This window comes from Amphiura filiformis, chromosome 4 (genome assembly GCF_039555335.1).
Source record: "Amphiura filiformis chromosome 4, Afil_fr2py, whole genome shotgun sequence".
In the NCBI taxonomy this organism is placed as follows: domain Eukaryota; kingdom Metazoa; phylum Echinodermata; class Ophiuroidea; order Amphilepidida; family Amphiuridae; genus Amphiura; species Amphiura filiformis.
Window position 1 is genome coordinate 73,201,977 of NC_092631.1, and position 21,493 is coordinate 73,223,469.

General features: G+C 36.1%; 1 protein-coding gene across 1 annotated transcript in view; it reads left to right on the forward strand.

Moving 5' to 3' along the window:
- Positions 1-21,493, forward strand: part of LOC140150361 (rho GTPase-activating protein 21-like) — a 120,606-nt gene that overhangs the window by 93,318 nt on the left and 5,795 nt on the right. Inside the window, 7 exon segments of the mRNA XM_072172372.1 lie at positions 8,834-8,935; positions 15,266-15,406; positions 16,662-16,730; positions 18,333-18,504; positions 19,132-19,286; positions 20,452-20,607; positions 21,250-21,483. Coding sequence (XP_072028473.1) covers positions 8,834-8,935; positions 15,266-15,406; positions 16,662-16,730; positions 18,333-18,504; positions 19,132-19,286; positions 20,452-20,607; positions 21,250-21,483 — 1,029 coding nt within the window.

Consider the following 21,493-nt stretch of genomic DNA (forward strand, 5'->3'; position numbering starts at 1 on the left):
TGAAATTGAGAGAGAGAGAGCAAAATATAATAAAACATAATAGAAAATTGTCATTACAGAAGGTCCTAATTTTGCAACCAAGTATGTCAGGGATGTGAGGATTTCAGCAATTGTTGGTTCCTTGGCAAGTTGTTGATGATAACAACTCAATTTTCAAAATTACCTCATTTTACCTCATCACATCATGAACAAATTAACATTGTTTCTTCTTTCTTTTGAATTATTTGTAATTATGTTTTGAATATCAAAAGTGTTGATATTGGAACAACATCTCAAGAGATGTAAAGATCTGAAAAGATGCTATTATATAATTTATTACATGGTTAGAGGGGAAATAGGGCAACTATAGGTATTGGCTATACACCTATCACCCCAAACCCAGAGGGTGAGGGGTGATAGGCCTATAGCTAGTACAGTACTAAGAGAAAAATAGTTACCCTATTTCACTGTTATAAACCATGTAGTATTTGTTTTACTACACCGAACTTAGGGTATGGGGAGGAGGTTGTCATATAGATAGGGAAAACTATCAGCAGGGTGAATTAGGTTGTGCCATTTGCATTTGACCCAGAAAGTGCTTATGAATATTTGAGGTGTAATAATTGAGTCTACCGTGTTGTATACAACTTAGTTATTCTTCCAATGTGTTAGAGCATGAAAATAAATATTCATGGCATCGAAAAACAGGTTTTCTTATGAAGATAGTTGTCTAGATAATTGAGATATCATGATAAGTGAGGTTGCACTGGAACTCAATTTTCAAAAAATCATCATGAGCACATTAACAATGTTTGTAATAGCCCAATATTTGCCATCTCTTACAAATGTTTCTTCAATGCACCTTTTCGTAAATCCCATTATCCTTTGCGGGTAGACCTGTGATGTCATCACACTGATGCGCACATCATTACTGCACACTTCACAGCTTTCAAATGTGCAGTAGCAATATTCGCTTAACAATGTGCACATTGGTATGCCGTCAAATGGCGACAGGTCCGGTCTACACGGAAAGGCTTATGGGATTTACTGAAAAGGTGAATCTAACACTATGGACCACAATGGCCTCATCCCAATGACGTACAGTGTAGTTCAATAACTTCAATTAAACAATCATAGTGCAAAAATTTGACCTCAAGTTGCAGACTATGAGTTTTTGTACCCAAATTTTCAGAGGTCATTCAATGAATGTACAGATGTATTGGGGTTAAAGAACCGCGCCCTGATAGATGAGCATGTTCTGGATCCTAGTGTAATGCAGTAGCTGAAGCAAAATGAAATCAAAGCAAATGTGAGCTTGACTAAACAGTCCTTGCACATGTTTCTAGGTGATTTTTCCTACATGTGCTAGTTGCTTCACAGTCAAATCAGTTTTTGTAATTGATCGTGATTATCAAGTGAAACTAAAGATGATTTGTAATCTGTCAAGTTATCATCAGGATCAAAACCCAGTTGTTATTTCACTATACATCATCTTATTCACATAGCTGGCCCATCATGTTATGATTTGATGAATGTAACATATTGCCAATAGTTGATACACACAAAAAATCTAGTTGACTTAGAGACAAAACAAAAATGAAAAAAGGTTACAACAGTTTAGCATTTGACATTTTAGTAGGAAGATTAAGTAAATTCCTCAAAAGCCAAACATCATGAACATGTTGAATCCTATATAAATGAAGTACAGTTTTTGCATTTTTTTTTCAAATCAAAGCAAATAATATGCCATTGCAAAGTGTGACCAGGCTGCTTCAAGGAACCTAACAGTGATTATGACTGTTGAATATGCTATGCTTAGTGCCAGGGAGATTTGGATAGATCAACACTGAACCTGTGCTATGTTCAATAAAACCAACATCAAGTTCTTTCAAAGAGTGTCAGCATATCCTTCACTATCTATGGTGTCAGGCAGACAAGACCAGTGCTAAATTTAGCATAATTCAGTAAAAATGCTAGAAATAAAGTAGCATTTCAAAAATGGACACTGAAGGCTTGTAGTGTATCAACCTATTTCCTAAGTCCTATAGTCTCTAAAGTGATGGTTAAGACTGAGATATAGTCTGACGTCTTTGCGGGTGTTTGTCTGTTGCAACAGGACATCACATCTTCAGTTCTCCACAGCGACTTTCAGTTCACGGCCTTGATTTTTTAGAAGTAATTAGTGTTCAGTGCTTTATTTTCCTCAACATTTTCTACATTGGAAGACGCTGACAAAATTTTTAGCCGCTGTGGAAAACACTGGCAAAAATAAAGCAATGCATCTGTCGCAATAGAAAATTACCCGCAAGATGTTGGACTATATATGGGACTGGCCTTACAGATGCTAATTTGTTGAATACATGTTATAGTTTGATCAGTTCGTAATCGGCGGGCCTTTAACATCGCGGATTAATATCAATATATTTTATTTTAAGAGTTATCTTGTGACATCTTGCCAGAAGTATCACAAATTGTTAATTCTCATGTCCTATACTCTACTTTATTTAACATGCACAAAATAGGTCAGATAGGCATCACTCTTAAGGTGGGTCTACTTTTCGGGGTAGTGGTAAAGGCCTAAGAATTCCTGCCGATTACGAGCTGATCAAACTGTAATTTACTTTGCAAGCAAGCAGGCAGGCAGGGAAGGCAAAGTACTTCACATGCTGTACTATGAAATGGGAAATTTGTGTCAGAAATCCCATCAATTGGATAATCACATGTAAGCCTATGTGTGGGAGGAAGGCTTAGTGCTGATATACATGTATGTCTGGTTCAATATATACAGTAATGCTAAATATGGTGGCGAAAAGTTTGCATGAAGTCAAGAAGGTTTTTTTATTTGAATTGAACTGGTATTACTCTAATTTATTGTGTTGCATCACAGAAGTTTTACAAGTTCATTTTGAATAATGGTTGTAGTTCATCTCTTTGGCTTGATCCGATTTCAAAATTACTTTATATCTCTAAATTCATTTGAATTTAGAAATGTAAAATAATTTTGAAATTGGATCAACCCAAAGATATTTGATTTTGACAAAAGAGAATTCTGACTCCATATAATCTCAAGTGTAAAATCTACATGTAAAATCTGCTGACATATGTAGGATTGTCATGCATGGTGTCCAAAATAGCATACCACCAATATGCATCAATGAAAGCCCAATCTCAAATAATTATTGGTATCTCAAGGTATGAGCCCTTCAAAAGTTTGGAACTGCAGTGCGCAGGGCGCATATTGGCACAATGTTTTATGTGGAGATACAAACAAGTGCACACAAAAACAATTTTGCCTGGTGCATGGTGAAACATTCTGGATGTTCCTATACATATTTTTCCCCTTCATGTCCCCTCCATGATTAACATGCTAACATTTGTCTGATTCTTAGCTTTCCATGTAATACATTTTGTATCTTAAATGTTGCTGAAAACAACACCTACAGCTGGAGTATAGAATTTGATATAATTGTTAGCATCATTTTGTAGCCAGAATCGGATCCAAAACGCCTTCAGACAGAGATTTGCATTTCGATAAAGCTGTCTATTTGTAATTCTGAAATATGAAGGTTTTGGAAGCATTTAATTGTATTGGTCTCCTGTGGTCGAGTACCTAACCATACTGAAGGCAGGTTTGTAACCGCACCACACTTAGTGTTATCACTGTCTATCTTATCCTCTGCAATTCACCCACCAATCTGTCGACAACTCCCGAGACTGATAACGCATTGTATAACGGTCCTAATTATCTAAAAATAGCTGCCTTTCTTACAGAGAGTATCTGTTGAACAACTGGTATGGTTGTTAATTTGTACGGTAATTAATTCTAAGCAGCAGTGAGATGACATCATTTGCAGTGAAACATACACTAGTTGTGATTTAAATAACTATACAGCCCTAGAGAGTTCAACTCTTCTTCACATTCTGCACTTAGTCATGAATTAATACTTAAATGGTTTTACTAAAAAAAATTGTTGAAACAGGTTTACCAGGGAAGTATAATGTAATGTGATCGAGCAAAACAAGTTTGATGTCAGTAAAATGTATTTTAAGATTAGTCAAATAGATGTGTCATGTGAGTGAGAACTTTTGCGTGATGTCATTGTTGAAATGGGTCATTCCCATGCCTAGACAAAAATGTGGAAATCTGGAAACTCCTTCCAGGGAAATGTTTACATTTTGAGGGAAATTTTGCTTGCCCGTATAAAGAATATTGTGGGAAATTCTGTGTTTTTTATTGAAAAATCAATCCTCTTGCAAAATATTAGTTCCCAGATCCTTCTTTTCAGAAGGAAAAAATCAGTTCCCAAGACTCTGCTTTTATGCTTAATGTGTAGCGCAATACCTACCAAACAAAATGTCAGTACCCCCAGCCCCTCACCCTTAGTATTGAGTATGCATTGATGAAACATGATTGCACAGTGCTTCATTTTCTAATTTACTTTAAAGATAGAGAACTGTGTACAAAATTAAGATGGAAAACATCCTCTTAATAAAACCTGATAATCAGGGCCAGCTTTAGTCATCATGAGGTGAAGTGCCAAGTAGGCAAGTTTTCAATTTGTACTTTAATCAGTATGGTCAAGCCAAAGTATTCTGGTCAAGCCTTGCAGGAAATCTCCACATCCTCACCCATACCTCCCCCTGTATGCTAGCTTGCAGAGCGAAGGCATCAAGAGCCCAAATCCTTTCTAATAACCGAGTCTTATCCATAATTACTAGACTGAACTCATGCCAACTACTGGGCATAGATTCAAGGGTTTTGATTAGTATCTTGGAGACAGTCGAGGTTGTTTTGCTGTATGTCTTTAGTAGCTGCAGTCTGTGGCACTTGACTTGGCGAGCATGTAACACAAGGTACGCACATCGCGTGCAGTGGCGGGGCTACAGGGGATGCCCCAGACAGAAGCTTTGCCCCGAAAAAATTGAAAAGAGGTGTGAAAAGCCACTTTTAGCCAAAATTATGTGAAAATTTCCCCCCCCCCCCCAAAAAAAAATTCTGGCGCTGCCACTGATCGTGTCCCCATCTCAAGTGCTGTACCAAGCATGTCAAGTGGTGTAACCCTTTTAGATAGTAAACAAAAGCTACAGTAAGTAGGACTAGTCTGTAGACATTCAAGGGTTTGATTTTATTTTTAATAAGGATTTTTTTTACAATTAGATTTGATTCTCATGAGTATTTTGAGGCATTTTCTGCATCCGCTAAAATATTCAGCCATATCTAAAACATCAAGAAGGAGAACTAAAGCCTCAAACAAGGCTAATGTTAAAACTAAAAATGCCACATCTATCGAAACAGAAAAATAGACGTCAGAGTGGCCTCAGCTAGTATATCCTAGCATTATTATGACAGCTTCCAGAGTTAGATTTCATAGTCCAAATCCTTCAAAACTGATTCTATCCATAGTAGGTATAGACATATTGATTCTAACCGGCTGTTAAAATTGACAAATGTACAAAAAGCGGAAGTGTTTCGCTTGTATCAAGTAGTATTGTTGAGAATTAAAGATGTTACTTTGTATATGTATTGTGTGACACTGTACAGATCATCCATATTTTTACAATGTAAAGGTTTTCTATGTATAAGTGTCTCAATGGCCAATCCCATAATCATCTATCAGTTCCTAGCCATCATAATATAAGTACATTCCTTCTAAAATATTTGGAAAGTACATCTCCTGTTTTACAAATTGGATGAGGATTTGTCACTTCTCTTTCCTTGCATTTGTAGCGGGAATATGAAATGAGGAAAATGTAAAATGAGTGTTGCGGAAGGAAAAGTAAAGAGTTGATTATTGTAAGTTGTGCCATAATTGGATGAACTCTGTTGAAAGTGTGACTTCTCTTTCCTTGCATTTGTAGCGGGAACATCAAAATGAGGGAAATATGAAATGAGTGTTGAGGAAGGAAAATTAAAAAGTTAATTATTGCGAGTTGTGTCATAATTGGATGAACTCAGTAGAATATGACTTCTCTTTCTCATCATTGCTGGAACATCAAATGAAGGAAATGTGAGTTGAGTGTTGAGGAAGGAAAAGTAAAGAGTTGATTATTGTGAGTTGTGCCATAATTGGATGAACTCTTTTGGGGATTATGTGAATGCTCTTCTGTGCCATGTCCTGTTTGAGTTAACATTGTTCAAGTTTGAGATAACAGTAGTAGATGGAGACACAATTGGGTTGTACAGAATATTCTAAAATTCAATAATGTCATTTTGGATAGATGTTATTTTTTGCTGCTGTTCGTGAAAGCATGCACTTTGTTGGTAAAAGTACTATTTGTGATGTTTGCAAACTCTGTATACAAACGAGGGGAAACGGCACCAAAGGCAATTGTCCCATGCCCTTGCCTTTGTGCCCCACAAATGTGTAAATTTGGGACATATTCTTTAGTTTGTGATTACCTTAGTGCACTCGCACAAAGTCCATACTGACCTTGCAAAAGCTAAAACAAACTTGTTACCCTGACACATGCACCCCTACACACTACGCACACACCAAAGAAAGAGTAGGAAGGAAATTATGAACATAATTATATGTTATTAACTGTGCATTACTTTTTGCGAGAGAAATTCGACAAAATAATGCATGCTGGCTGAAAAATATTGATTTCCCAATATTTTAGGAAATTGTATTTTTTTTAAGTTCTATATTTTTTTGGTTTTGGAGTGTCCCTAGAGCTAGAGTTCATGTGTTTTTCCATGATTTTGTATTGAATACTTTGGTCCAAACCTTACATTTGGATTTGAGTCTATGTATTGGCCATATAGAGAAAAAAACCAACAGAATTGTGCCTCGGAAACCCAATTTTTACCCTCTGAGAGAGCTAAAATCCAGGAGCTGGACTCCCGGCCGGGATGGGCGAGACTCTGGTCGCTTCGCTCCCTCCGTTCGCCAAAAACAGATATTTTTTAAAAGATACACTCTCAGGTCTGAGTATAGGAGTGTCTGAAATCTAGATAAATTTTTACTGATCAGGTAAACTAAATTAGTGTGTGATGTGTCAGCAAGGTGAGTTGTATAATTATGACAAGCAAGAGTGTATGCATCGGAATAGATAATTTTAGATCTGATCGGACATTTTGTAGGATATACTAGGAAATTACCTTAGCCCTTGTGTTATTACTGAGCACTTCCAGGTGATGATAGACTTGCAAGCTGTAATCTATGCGCAGTTTTAGGTGCTGGCTAATGGTTGTCTCAAAGTTTGCTAAGATTCTGAGTTTTGGTAGAGTTGAACTTTTGGTGTAAAACATGTTAGGGTTGATCATTTTTGGTGGAGTAGGTTAGGTTATTTTTACTTTATAAATTCAAAGCCCAATATAAAGTGTTCCTTAATAGCTACCAGATTCCTGACAGATTTTAATTGGTTGTTAAAATTGAACTTACAGATATCATTTGCAAGTTTGTCCTAACCCTCAGTGTAATTGAGGAATTGCAATAACACAAGAGCAAGGTACGAAGAAGCACAAATATTTAGTCAAATTAATTTGTGTTGGACAGCTTGATAACTAAAAGGTGTTATCCTTTTACTTAAGCAAATAAATGTTGATACAAAACATGTTAGTATCTTGAAAGCTGTTTCCTAAGTTAAGGTTAAGATAATTTTAAGGTTCGGGTCAGTTTTCGTCCATCATATCCTTGAGTGTGATGCGAACCCACAAAAGTCCCCTGAGAGAGCAGGATAGGAAGCCTCAACAGTGTTTTCTCTGGCAACTTTGACAGTCCAAACTTGCAATTCTCATGGACTCGGATAAGTGCTGGTTTGTGTAATTGATTAGGATGCGGCTATCAACACAAACGCATAAGATCACCCAATATTACTACGTTATGAGCAATCTTTGTGTGTTAGAGGAAACACTACTTCATACTTGGTGTATAATTGGGATTAGAAGGAGAGCTTATGAAAATATTGAAATCATCCAAATGTCAGGATATTGTACTGAGATGTTAATACTGCGCATATGGTTGTCGTTTTCACCTGCTTCAAGCCTTTGGGTTGGATACATTTTTATTTCCTTTGCTTTACATAATTGCAATTTCCATGCAGAGATTGACTACAAGTTTGCCATATTTCTAATTTTGATTCTGCAGTGCTTCAATAAGAAATGGTACTTATAAAATTGGTATGATATTTCTATTGACAGTTTTTCTACTGACCAACTGTAAAAAGCTGCAACCTTTGTGCCTCCTTTACCCTACAGTGGGGATGGGTGGGGTTATATAGGCTACCTCCAACGTGTGGATTAGAGGTTGTACCATAAAAAGACTAAATGCTTTAAAAGTTGAGAATTCAATCTGTCACACGTTGCATAAGAAACACTGAATTCTCACCAAGCAGCTTTATGTAAATATTTTTTGTTTTACAATATTTTAAAACTGGCTTATACAAAATTGGTAGAATTTAGCTTGGATGGTTCTATTTAATATGATGGGAGATGCTAAGTAAGAGGAGGCTATGTCATCTATATATTAGTTGCTTTGTTCAGTGTATAACAGGGTCATCTCATAGTCATCCACCTTGTATTTTACATCTTTAAATCAGATTTCCTTTTCACACTTTTTACCAGTGTAATGTGTACTTTGTAAATAAAGAAATAATGAAATATCGGTCTCACCTCATTCGTTGACTAATTCGCATATACCATTATGTGACCTGGTTCTTTCCACACAATAAAAAAACAGGTGCCATCAGAAAGTGCAAAGACGCCAAGTACTGTAAAAGTGTAACTATCATGAAACCTTTCAAATAATATTGTACATTTTGAAAAATATTATTATCACCAACATGAGAACTTTTGCCACCTGTAGCCTTAATCCACTCTTGAATGTCTTTTTATTTTGTGTGTCTTATACAGCGTGCCTATGACCGCTCCTGGAAACCAGTATGGATATCACTGAGAGGACACATCATGTACTTCAAGAAGGAAAGGAGAGAGCAGGGGGTAGTGGTAAGTGATGTAAGTGTCTGTGCATTTTGTGTCTGTCTGTTTGTTTGCTTGTTTTTATTCATCCAAGGAAAGCTGTTCGGAGAAAAAAATTAATACGCAGCAAGGCTGTCAGTTCAAAAAGTAACCTTATGGATTCTGATGTACACCTTAGGCTTGTATGTTTTGCTACAAACTATCAAAAAAATGGAGCCATAGCTTAATTGAAATACTCATGGACAGAGATCTGTCCGCCCAAGTAATAATGCAGTATCTGTGTACAAGTTGTAGAACAAATACTGCCTTCTTACTTTGGAGACAGGTGTTTTTGAATCTGTCAGCCAGGCTTGGAAAAAGTGATTATTTCTCAGGATGCAAGCAAAATTTCTCACTATTTCCTATGTGTGTCTTCATTTGGAGAAGTAAAATTTCCCTCCAGATGCCAACATTTCCTAGGAATGAGCTACCTGAAGTCCCTACTTTCCAGGTGTACTATCAGCTCACAAAATGAATATGCAATATTTACAAGTAAGTAACATAGCAACTATTACATTTTGATTTTGGAGGCAAATATATTGAATCTGTCCGCACTCAAAGTAAAGCTCAGTTCTGCTACCAATAAGTAAAGCCGATACAGTGTTTTACTTGGGAGGATAGAGAGATTTGTTGCTCATGTCATCAAGTTTGGTAGCTGCATCAAATCACACACTTCAAGTTGCATGCGTACAAGTGTGGTTTGTCAACATGCTTGCGGCACAACCATGAAAAAGGATTGACATCACTACCAAACTTGAGGTGAATCAAAATATAGTTTGGGGAATGATTCGCAGGTCAGTCCTGCAAAGTGTTTATGGTGGAAGACTTGGGCCAGTGTGAATAGTGACTTTCTGTACAGTGTGCTGAGCTCTCAAAGGTTGGGTGTAATGCAATATAGATAGCCAAGTTTTCTTATCAAACAAGAATGTGCTATCACCAGTCTGGTTAACCAAAACACATTTCTCCATATGTTTTGTAGAATGTGTTGGGAGGAAACAAATATTTTTTAAATATTTCAGCTTTTCATTTGTTATTGGAAATACTGCATGGCACCTATCTCTTTTTCTTCTTTTTTGTCATAAGTATCAGTTTTCAGCCTGAAATGTGCAATTAGTAGTCAAATGTTGAAAAGCTAAATATAACATGCAAGGCATTTCTTATCCGAACTGTGGTAATAAAAGTGCATCGGTGTTTGGATAGCAAATTCTGATTTTAGTTGCGATCATATTTCTGAAAGAGGATATCAAAAATATTTTAAATTTACAAAATCTTTTCTTATTCCGTTTGCAAAGCTTCAACTCATAATATGATACCTAGCAGCATGTCATAGACATTGAGAAAATGTATCGAATTGTGAGAATTCAACATGAAAGCTAAATACCTACAGCATATAAGAGACAATATTGATAGATTTTTGTCTATTTCAGACTTGCATCTAGTAATGAAATCGGGAGACATTTATTATACAGTACGAGTGGATCATATTTTCTTGAAATGCCAAATGCATAAATCCGGCTGTCGTATTGGCACGTTTTGTTTTCGTCAATGTCGTTGACACTTAGTATTTTGTGCGATAGGAAATGTTTATGTGATATCGTTGATTGAGGCTTTCCTTCATCTCTACCTAGAAATGGAAAATGTAGAATTCTGCATCATTTATTGAATATGGTAGCGAATGTTGAGAGCATTGAGCTTAGGATTGCTGAATATGCTCTCAGTATATTGAATATGGAAGTAGTTAAGGACAAGTGAACAGTAATGCACACTTACGATCACTTGCGTGTATGTCTCTCAATATAGTATGTCAGTTATTGAAAATAGTAGTGGTCTGGTTAAATTTCAAAGGAATGATGACATGCCCTGATTGTATGATAGTTTGTTTCTCTGATTTAAAGAGTAGCTTGTGAGAGAGAATCATAAATGCCTATTGATGTTTTTTAAAGAAGAAATACAGCTACCTGTATCATTCGAGGATGCAGGTCTGTACAGACACAGTACCCTAATTATCCTGCATAGACTATTAACCATCACAGCCAGGATCAGCTTTCTGAGTTTTGTACCTGTAAGCTGGGACAATTATCAATAAGTTCCTTTTACAAAAGGAATTTCAAGCTTGCTCAATTTTCCCACATGAGCATATTTATAACACTACGCGAGCTCAAACTCATCCCGGCACGTACCAAAGTCTAGCAGCTTACTGATTGAGCTGAATGAACTGTTACATATCACACGTATGTGATCAAGCAAAATGAATTGTTTGTTGCTCAAAGTCAATTTTCATTCTTTTATTAGGTGTCATTATGCTGAAAAGAGACATCAAATAATGAGAATGATTGAAGTTGATAACTTCAAATATACACCCTAGTTGGATGGTGAAAAGTGTCGGTTACTGGAGGATATGAAAATCTTCCTAGCCAGGATAGGAATTTTCAAGCTAAAATGGATACATTTAAAAAAATGCTCATTTCAGTTGAATTTGGTACTTGCAACCCTGTAAAGGTAGATTTAATGGTATTTTACCAATTTCACTGGTATGTCAACTTCCAAGAAAATGTTTTTTGGAATGTCAGTATGTTTCAATCGCTACTTAGTTCATCAGTGACGATGCAAAAGGCTTCATACATGTTCAAACTGTGGTTAGTAAGGTGGTGACAGTTTTTATGATGCGTTTTAAATGCCTTCAGCCATAACTGTGTTGATGATTCCACGAATACATGGTATGAAACATGACTATGGATGCCATATATGATTGTTTGCAAAGATATCTTATTTAAAGACTTAATGTCTTAACTTTCCTTAATTTGATTTGATCCCCAGCCAGCCTCCCACAACAAATCTATTAACTGATTCAATCAGAACAAATTACTAGTTTTCACTTTTCTTGTAAAATGTCAAGAATTGTAACAAATCAGATTTTAACAGTGCATAATAGAATAAAGAATAACATAATCTGCTGACAGTTGCTAATCATCTTATACACAAATCTAGCATCAGATCTTTTAACTTTCACCACTAAACCGTGGGAGTGAGTTTTTCTCGCAGCGATGATGTTCTGCACCAGCGAAGTGAAGCTGGAATGACCGTACTCTGTAATCAAGTACTTCCCCAAGCGACGATTTCTGCCGTAGGCATTGCATTAGTTTGGGCAGCAGCTAACTGTCCTGATGGTGGGAAATGTACATTGCATTCTGGACAGAGTACTTGAGAACACTTCTATGTATTGAATTGCTCAGGGGGGAGGACTGCATTAAAGTTCACCTGACCAGTCGGTTGCAATTGATATTGTAATAACTATATCAGGTTGTGAACTGAATACATCAGTGGTTTAAATCTTTTCAGTACTAGACGAACAAGGCATATTTGAAAAGATATATTTATGGATCAGTTTGGCTGATTTTGTTAGGTGTGTTATATCTGTATCTTTGTAATTACCTTGACTTTTGCATGTGGCTCAAAATATGCTAAGGTGTCATATTATAGCCATATATTTTGACATCTTTTTTTAAAAATAATAATTATAGAAATGGAATATTTGCTAGTTTAGTGGCAAGTTTAGGTAGTAAAGACATAGCATACACAATTTAAGTAAAATCCTTTCACTCTAAATAATAATAAAAAAAAAAAATAGCTGTAAAAATGCCTATTTTTACACTTTTATTTGTAACATGCCAAGAGACGCCTTTTTCAACAGCTTTTAATTTTTTTTATGGATCCTTATAGAAATTCATGTGACCTGTTTCCCAAAATGGTTAAATAAAACAAAAAAAAAAAACAGAAAGAGGCATTATGAATTATAAGTTAACAGATCAAAAAAGGATTTAAAAGTTTGCCTTGCATGTATGTTACTATTGTCTGTCAAACTTTTGATTGATTTTGAAGTCCCTCAGTTTTTTATAAACAAAGACTTGAAGCATAAACTAAAGGGTAAATCTATTGTAAATAACTTCATTTCTCCATATTATAATCAATTTGTAAGTGGCTGCCATCTTTTTGAACATATAACAATTTTAAAATTTTTCTTGAAATGTCTGTCAAATAGTAACATACATAAGACGGTGCTGTAATTCCTGCTAAACTAGGGTGATACAGCTAATTATGCTACATGACATAGCATTTAGCTCCACCTAGCTTTGTGGCACTATCACTTTGTGAGGAGAAGCTTTTTTGATGACACAATCCATTGTTAAGTGTTGTCTGTCAAACATTTGTACCCAAGTAACATACGCTAGATTTGTATGTGTCTGTCAAAAGTAACATACATAATACGTTTAAAAAAATTAAAAATCACTTGATGTTCACATTATGATGATAGTTTAGAGTTTATAAAAGTGTTTTAAAACATGTGATTTATAAACTGCATGTGATCTTTATTCAATTTCCCATCTTGAACTACTGTTTTTGCCAAATTATTATTCTGTATGTTACATTTGACAGACATCTTGCGTATGTTATGGCTTGACAGACACACATATTTTATTTATAACAATTTATCCTCCTTATTGTAATATTTGGACACATTTTTTCCACAATCAGTTGCTGTAGGTCCTACACCTAAATAACCACAAAATACCTTATGTAATACTTTATAAATTTTTATTTGATTGCAGAAAATCATCAAAATTGTGTCTGTCAAATATAACGTACGCAAGGGCTAGAAAATTAAATTTGTGAAGTAAACTTATCTTTCTTTTAGTGTATTATGAACAATATATGTGCATACTATAATTTAAACCTGGTTGGAGACCAAAAGAAAAGAGCTGGAAAAATAATTGTGTGTTACACTTTTATGACACTTTAGCTTATTTTGAGCCATGTGTATGTTATACCTTTTCAGTATTACTATTTAATCTGCTCCAGCTCCAGTGCATCTCATTAATTTCCATAGAACTTTTGATGTATTGTAATAGGTCATAGCATTTTAAATTGAAAAATTAATATAATGGTGCTGTAATGCTATTGATTTATCAAGGCAGTCCCCCCCCTCCCGGACATGCCCCTCCTGTGAACATACCCTACCCAGGAAAATATGCATGAGGTGTCACTGGATCTTGCACAGTTCACTCCTTCGATATAATGATGTAAAGTTACAGCACTGCAGAAAAAATACATGTCTCATAATTTGAAATAAATCTTTTGATTTGGCCCATGTAGACTTTTAAGAAATATATATTAGTACAATTTCCTACAATTAAATTTAAATAATTCATTGATGTTATCAGTCACAAGTAGAGAAAGTAAAGAAATATTATGTGTGCAAAACATTGAAATAATAGATGTGACCAGTCTATGAGAGAAAGGATGTAATTATTTTGAGTGCATCAAATGTCAGCAAGATAGGAGGATCTTCTTTCATTCTATCTTGGGAATTGGTGTTTAGATAGATCAGAATGTGGGTATTATAATACTGGAATTAGGCTATTCCTGTTGAAATCACACACCCCCTATGGAAGATATAACCTTAATCTCCCATACAGTGGGTGTAGATTTCATATGGAGTCACCCATTCAGGTAGCCCCATTTGAAATTCATGCTCCCAGTGTGGAAGATTAAGGTCATGTCTTCCATAGGGGGTGTATGGATTTCAACTGGAATAAACCATTATTCAGACAGGTTGTACTTAAAATGAACTCAATGATTGTGATATGTAATCCTGTATGGCTTGCTGCTGACAGATTTATACCAGTAAATAGAGCACACACTGAATCACAAATATTGACAATAACAGAGTAAGGGAAAAAATAGGTTGAGATCAGAGACAGCAAAACAAGACAATGTCAAACAATTTGTTATACGCTGATTTATTATTCAAATCCTAATGTTCTTAATTGTTTTGATATCAAATGTTTTTAACTTTATCTTATGTCACGTTTTAATGATATGGGCATCAAAAAGGTTTTTTAAAAGTTCTTTATCCCTCACGCTACTAGACCATACAAAACAATACAGAACAAAGACCATGCATCTTACATGATCTGATTCCATACTCCTCCCAAACTACATAATATGCATGTGAAAGCATTGGCTGAGCAACGGTCACAGGCGTGGCTTGTTACCCCGGTCGGGTGGTTGACATCCGAGGGGTCGGTGGTTCTAAACTGGGGCGATAAAAACCACTTTTCATCTTTTTCCTCCTTCCTTCCTTCTTTCCTTCCACTTAGCCAAAGGGTGTTTGGGTTATCATGATGTGAAAATTGGCTTTTCACAACACTGTCCTCGTTTTGTTTGATCAGTCACATTTCAGTGTCAGACAAGTTAACCTAAGATATTCATATTAGATGCAAGAAATTGAACATAACATTAATCATGTTTTCTTGTTGTTACTTGCAGCACCCAACAACTGCCTATTCATCAGTGGAGGAGCACCCCTTGAGTATCAAAGCTGCTATGGTAGATATAGCTTATGACTATACCAAAAAGAGAAATGTCTTCCGATTGTGTACATTCAGCGGGTCTGAGTACCTCATCCAGGTTAGTAATGGGACAATAAAATATTTACACATTTTTTGGCTAACTTCTGTTTTTGAGAAAGCACAAAAAGCAACATTTGCATCAAATAATGCTTGTTGTCAACTGAGTACTGTATTTGAGCTAGTGTCCATCTGATTAACAGAATGTTTTTCTTGTCAAAACCAAATATATTTAGTACTACAGAGTACATATCAACAAAGTCCCTGTGCATTGTATGCTGTGAATTCTCGCATATTCATGAGGGCCGATTATTTGATCGTGCATGCCTTCAGAGCTTTGCGTATCTTCGCACACAACCATAAAAATATGCCGTAAGTGCGCAGCAGTTTTGACTGTCGCATTTCATGCAGAGACTTTGACTCCTTGTACGCGGTCTGTTATCTTTTTCGTCCATGTATGTAGTGACCTGACAGTTTCGGCCCAAGGCCATCATTGGAGTGATGGTAAATATATTTGGTTTTGACAAGAAGAACATTCTGTTAATTGTATTACACAAACCTAATGAATTTCTGCATGTGGGTTGGGTAAAGTAAATGCATGCCCACAAGCAGTGTATTGTAACCTTTGCTTTGCGGTTCAAGTAGTACTATTATTTCTGTGGATAGTTGCTTGGGTTGTTATCAAATGTGATATAATAATATAAATGTTTATGAGAGGATGATTGGAAAGACGAGAGCAAAATAGTTTAATATCTTTCTGATAGCAAGGGTTAATCTCACACATTTTCTGATGGTATGTTCCTACGATCACATGCTGATGGCAGTCTGCTTGAATGTAAAAGAACTCACACAACATATGGGAATAATGCCTTCTGTAATTCTGTGCCAGCTCTCTGGAACAAATTACCTGTAAAACTTCATTACTTCACATAGTCTGGCCACTTTTAAATCTAATCTGAAAACATATTTGTTTCCAAACTAAGTTTTTTATTTTTAATTAAGTTGTACATTAAGTGTAGCCTAAGATGTAGTGTAAGTTGTACTTTTTAAGATCATTGTAAAGTGCTTTGTTCATACTTATGCTAAGGCGCTATATAAATTCCGTTTATTGTATTGTATTATTGTATCTGCATGATCATCATAGTTCAAGTGGCAACAGAGACTCAGGTCAATGATAATAAGGGCAATATCATGATAATTAGGACAAATATCAATCAGCAATCAGTGGCATATCCCTTCTTAGCATGTCACTGTGATTGCATCTTTAATGTCAAACTGATAACTGACATACATGTTTTGATGTTGTCTTCCTGCAGGTCAGTGATACCCAAACCATGCTGGCATGGATCTCAGCAATACAAACAAACAATAACCCAGATGATGATGTAAGTACACATTTTTTCAACCAGATTGTTTTCTCTCTCTTGTAGAAAATATTTATTGAGAGTGTATAAGAGAAAATTCTCTGTTGAACCTGGTGTTGATTTCACTCAGACAGTAACAGATGTGATGCGTCATAAACCCATCACAAGTCAAAACCCATCGTAAATCTATCAGTAAATCCTGGACCAGTTATGATGTGTTGGACTTAAGATTGAAAGGACTTATGCTGGTTTCATACTTTCCTGCCGCCATGCCACTCTGACAAAGATCTGATATGCACTCAGATTAGCAATGCCAGTGGTGACCAGGGGCAAGCCGTTGTATTGATCACTCTACCTCTTTGCCCAAAGCGGCAAATCGCTACGAGTTGAATTCAAGTCAACTTGCATTGTAGCTCTGACATATGAGAACTGGATACGATTTTTGGCCATGAGCAGCAATATTGGCTCTCAGACTGACTGCCGCTTGCAGAAAAATACAATCCACTCAGCACCAAGCATGCAGTATAAAACCAGCATTACAACGCATTGTAAATGTTACTGAAATCCACACCTGGTGTTCCATGGGTCAGGTTTGACCATACTCAATCAATTTGCTTGCATTAGACTAAAAAGTTACATAAAATAGATTGTCTTTATATGGAAAGAAAGTAATCAATGTAACATAACATGTTTGAAATATCTGTGCCTATTATTAATCAAAATTAACATAACTTGATCAAATCATATTTGTTGACCTTTGACTTGCCATCACCTTGTACAACATGGCACATCATGCTATGAGGATGCATCTTATAGAATTGGATGTCCTGCACACCTATTCCCCTGATCATATACTACCTTCCAATCACAGTATTTATAGAATGCAGAAAGACATACAATTTTCCTGTGAAATATCAAGGTCTTAGTGCATGAAGGCCTTGTCTGCAATAGCTGCCATAAAGACATCTGAAAATGTCTGTATTCTATATTGTACACATTTAATAACATGCCACCTGGCAGCTATTGCAGATAGGGCCTTCTTGTTCTAACCCCTTGATAATGTTGACAAGATTGGTTAAATCTGAGGAGACATTTAATTTTAATATGTGCAATTTCTATATCATTACATACATACACACACCCTACAAATGTATACTATGTTTTTACATAGCATAATTTCGTGAAGACCGCAGCACATTCACAAATTCAAAGCAAAAACAGAAACAGCATAAAACAAATGAATCAATATGAACAACAATACTGGAGTAATAGATATGATTTTATAGATTTCTTAAAACCAGAAATTGTACTGTATAAGTACCCAGCTCAGTGGATGGCATCATACCATGTTCTTGGTCGTCCCAGTATTATATTGACCATTTGGGTGATTCCTGCACTCCTTTGCAAAGAAATCAAAGCTACATCATCTTCAATGCTCACAACCTCAATGGGCATGTTGGACAGGTGTATCAAACACATTGATGATGTGATGCAAAGGATTTAGGGAACTGCCAAAATGGTCGATTCACTTTCATTTGGTTGGTTTCTAGTAGTAGAAGATCGAGGGAATGCTATATAATTCCATCATTTACAATACTTCAACTACTCCTTATTCACTTCCAGGTTGAAGGTGTAGTAACCCAAGAGTTGATCCTGAAGAGCATTTACAAACACACCCATAATGATCCACCACCGTCAGGAGCTGGCAAGAACAACCCAGTCTCTCCCGGTACAGGCCGCAAGAAGTTCATGAGAGGTACATCACCTGCTGTACCTAAGAAAAGCTCTGTGAAAGGTGAGTGAGGGGTTGATGAAATCAGGGAAGAGGGGTGGGAAGCTCTGTGAAAGGTGAGGGATGGTTGATGAAATCAGGGAGTGGGGTTTGGTTGTTGATATAGATCTGGATCTGCATGTCAGTGGAGCACCTGTAATGCAACACCACCAACTTCAAACCATCTTACAGTAGCTGTCAAGTCTCAGAAATGTGCTCTGTAAAAATGCTGCATCTTCATTCAAGTCAAAAATGTGCCTGCCTTTGGTCAATAATTCTAAAAGTAAGGCCGTAATGAAGTCTTAAGATTTAAAGAAAACACACATTTTTATATAGCTTGTTCCAAAAAAGGAATGTGTGATGTGAAAATATCAACTTTTACAGTATTTCAAATATTGAACTGAATTAACTGAACAGTTACTTTTTTCGGCAGGAATTTTTCGGGTGATGTTGCATTTAGCCGTCAAAAAAATAATAATACAGACTGGTCACATTTTGTAACAACCTTAAAGCAAGAACACTGAAGGGGGAAAATGCTGCTAAGAAAGTCACACTAAATTGACATTTTGAAGTACATCTACTGGTGTAATGTTGAATTTCTTAAATTTTTCATTACTGTATATTAAATATTATTTTTTGTTTTGTGTGTAGATGATAGTATAAAAGGTAAATCCAAAGCATTTGCTGGTATGATGAAGACCAGTATGAAATGGAAGGGTGGAGTACCGCAACCAAATGAAGAGATCACACCTACTCATGCATTCTGTGTACCATTGGAGACATGTGTACCATCTACCAATAATGAAGTAAGTAGTGGAGTCATTCTGGAATGCCCTTCATATTGTATGAAATGAAGTGCATCATGCTGGTATCATACTGTTAGCTTGCTGAGCAGTGTGAGGCTTCATCATGCCGCTTACATTTTTTGGTGCATGCCGCTCAGCAGCAGCGGCAACATCGTGTCTCTGAAAGCCAAAGTTGTACCTCTTTGCTCATTCACCAAAGCGGCAACATTCCCAAGTTGACATGAATTCAACTGCTAGCGATTTGCCACTTTGAGCAAAGAGGTGGAGTAATCCATATATAAGCTTGCCTCTGGTAACCGCTAGCGTTGCTAGGCTGATTACGTATGGCATAAAAAGTTATCATCAGAGCAGCATGTAGGACTGTTGTCGACAAAGCAATTTTCCCGATTGTCGACAAGCATGGACCATTGTCAACAAAAAATGTTTAAAAAAATCAGAGAATAAGCTTAAAATATGCTCAACATCGCCATTATTTACCATGAAATAACTGCATCAGTCTTCTATTTCATTCGTAATTGGTGCAGATTATCTTTCCATTTTATTTTCCAATATTATGATATGGTGCGTATATGGGGCATATGGTAATATTTTGAGGTAAATAACCTACGCATAACATGGTGTCTGAATTTAATATTTTGACTTTATTGATGTATTGCTTTGTGAACAACTTGTGGACATTGGATCTTGAGAGCTGACGATGTCGACAATGTAAATTGTACTCGACAACAGCCCTAGCAGCATGACAGTATGGAACCAGCATTATAATACATGCTTAAGATGAAAAGGGTATTCCAGACTTATGTCTAAAAGCAAAGGGTATTCCAGAATTATGTCTAAAAATAGAATTTAACTGCATGGTGTTTAAATACAATGGTGTTATCCATATCAGCTACTATGTCACTTTTGGATGTACTGTAATAGGTTTTTGAATTTTTATACTTAAGTCATGAGTATGAGGAAGTAAGATCCACAAATGCCGCTCTGGTCAACATCCTTCCCAAAACAATATGCATGATATGGGATATGTCACTATAATAGCAGAAACAGATTTAATTCGCATTGATATATTCTTTAGCATTTAACAACATGGCTTTACCATTCTGTGAAGCATTGATAGACAACACATTTTTTATTTGTACTATTGTAAATTATTATTTATTTCCAGTTTGTTCCCATGTTAGTGGATATCTGCTGTGATATAGTACACGAAAAAGGCCTGACTGTAGTTGGGATCTACAGAATACCTGGTAACACAGCAGGTGTAACATACCTACAAGAGGAGCTCAATAAAGGAGTGGAACAAGTCAACTTGGAGGATGAGGTCAGTGTGCATCATATATCTCTTGAAAACTACATTTTTGTGTCCTAATTTAAAATATAATTTTTTCAGTGCACAAGCATAATATTAAAGAACTCTGCCATGATAGATTAGTTTTTGATATCCTATGTGTCGAACTCATTACAGCCTAGTAGATAACAAGTTTTCTTTTGAATAAAATGAGAAATATCTGTGGTCAGTGGTAGAATCACTTGGTTATACTGCGTCCCATATAAGTGTTATGGAAAACTAATTATCTTGGAAGCAGTTATGGAAGGCCCTCCAAGACAACTCATGAAGCCACATCATCTTAACGTAAGAACGGAAATGAAAACAAACTAATTTAAAATATTTGAAGAGTTCATGTACACTATTATCAAGAGTCTGTCACACTTTTTTGCCGATGTAGAGTGTGTACTGCATAAGTATGAAAGTGACGTCCCGATTGGCTAGTTGAATCATGTCATGAATAGTGGGACCTCATTCCATTTAACAAATCGGGTCGCATCACATTACCTGGTTATTTTTACACAATGAAAAACTTAGGCATGTGCAAAGTGACCTTACTGAGAACCACAACTTTGTTATGAACTTTGCATATTACTTTGCATAATTATAACTCTAATAAATGTTTTTTGCCCACAGAGATGGAATGAAGTCAATGTAGTAGGTAGTCTTCTCAAACTGTTCTTCCGCAAATTGCCAAACCCGCTTGTCCCCAAAGACCAGTACTCTCTGTTTATCAGAGCCAACCGCTGCGATGACCCTGCCGAGCGCATGTGGGCGCTGCGTCGACAGATCCATGATCTTCCAGACCATCATTATGAAACCTTCAAACACCTAGCCAATCATCTCAAGGATGTAGCTTCAAATAGTGATGTAAGTATAG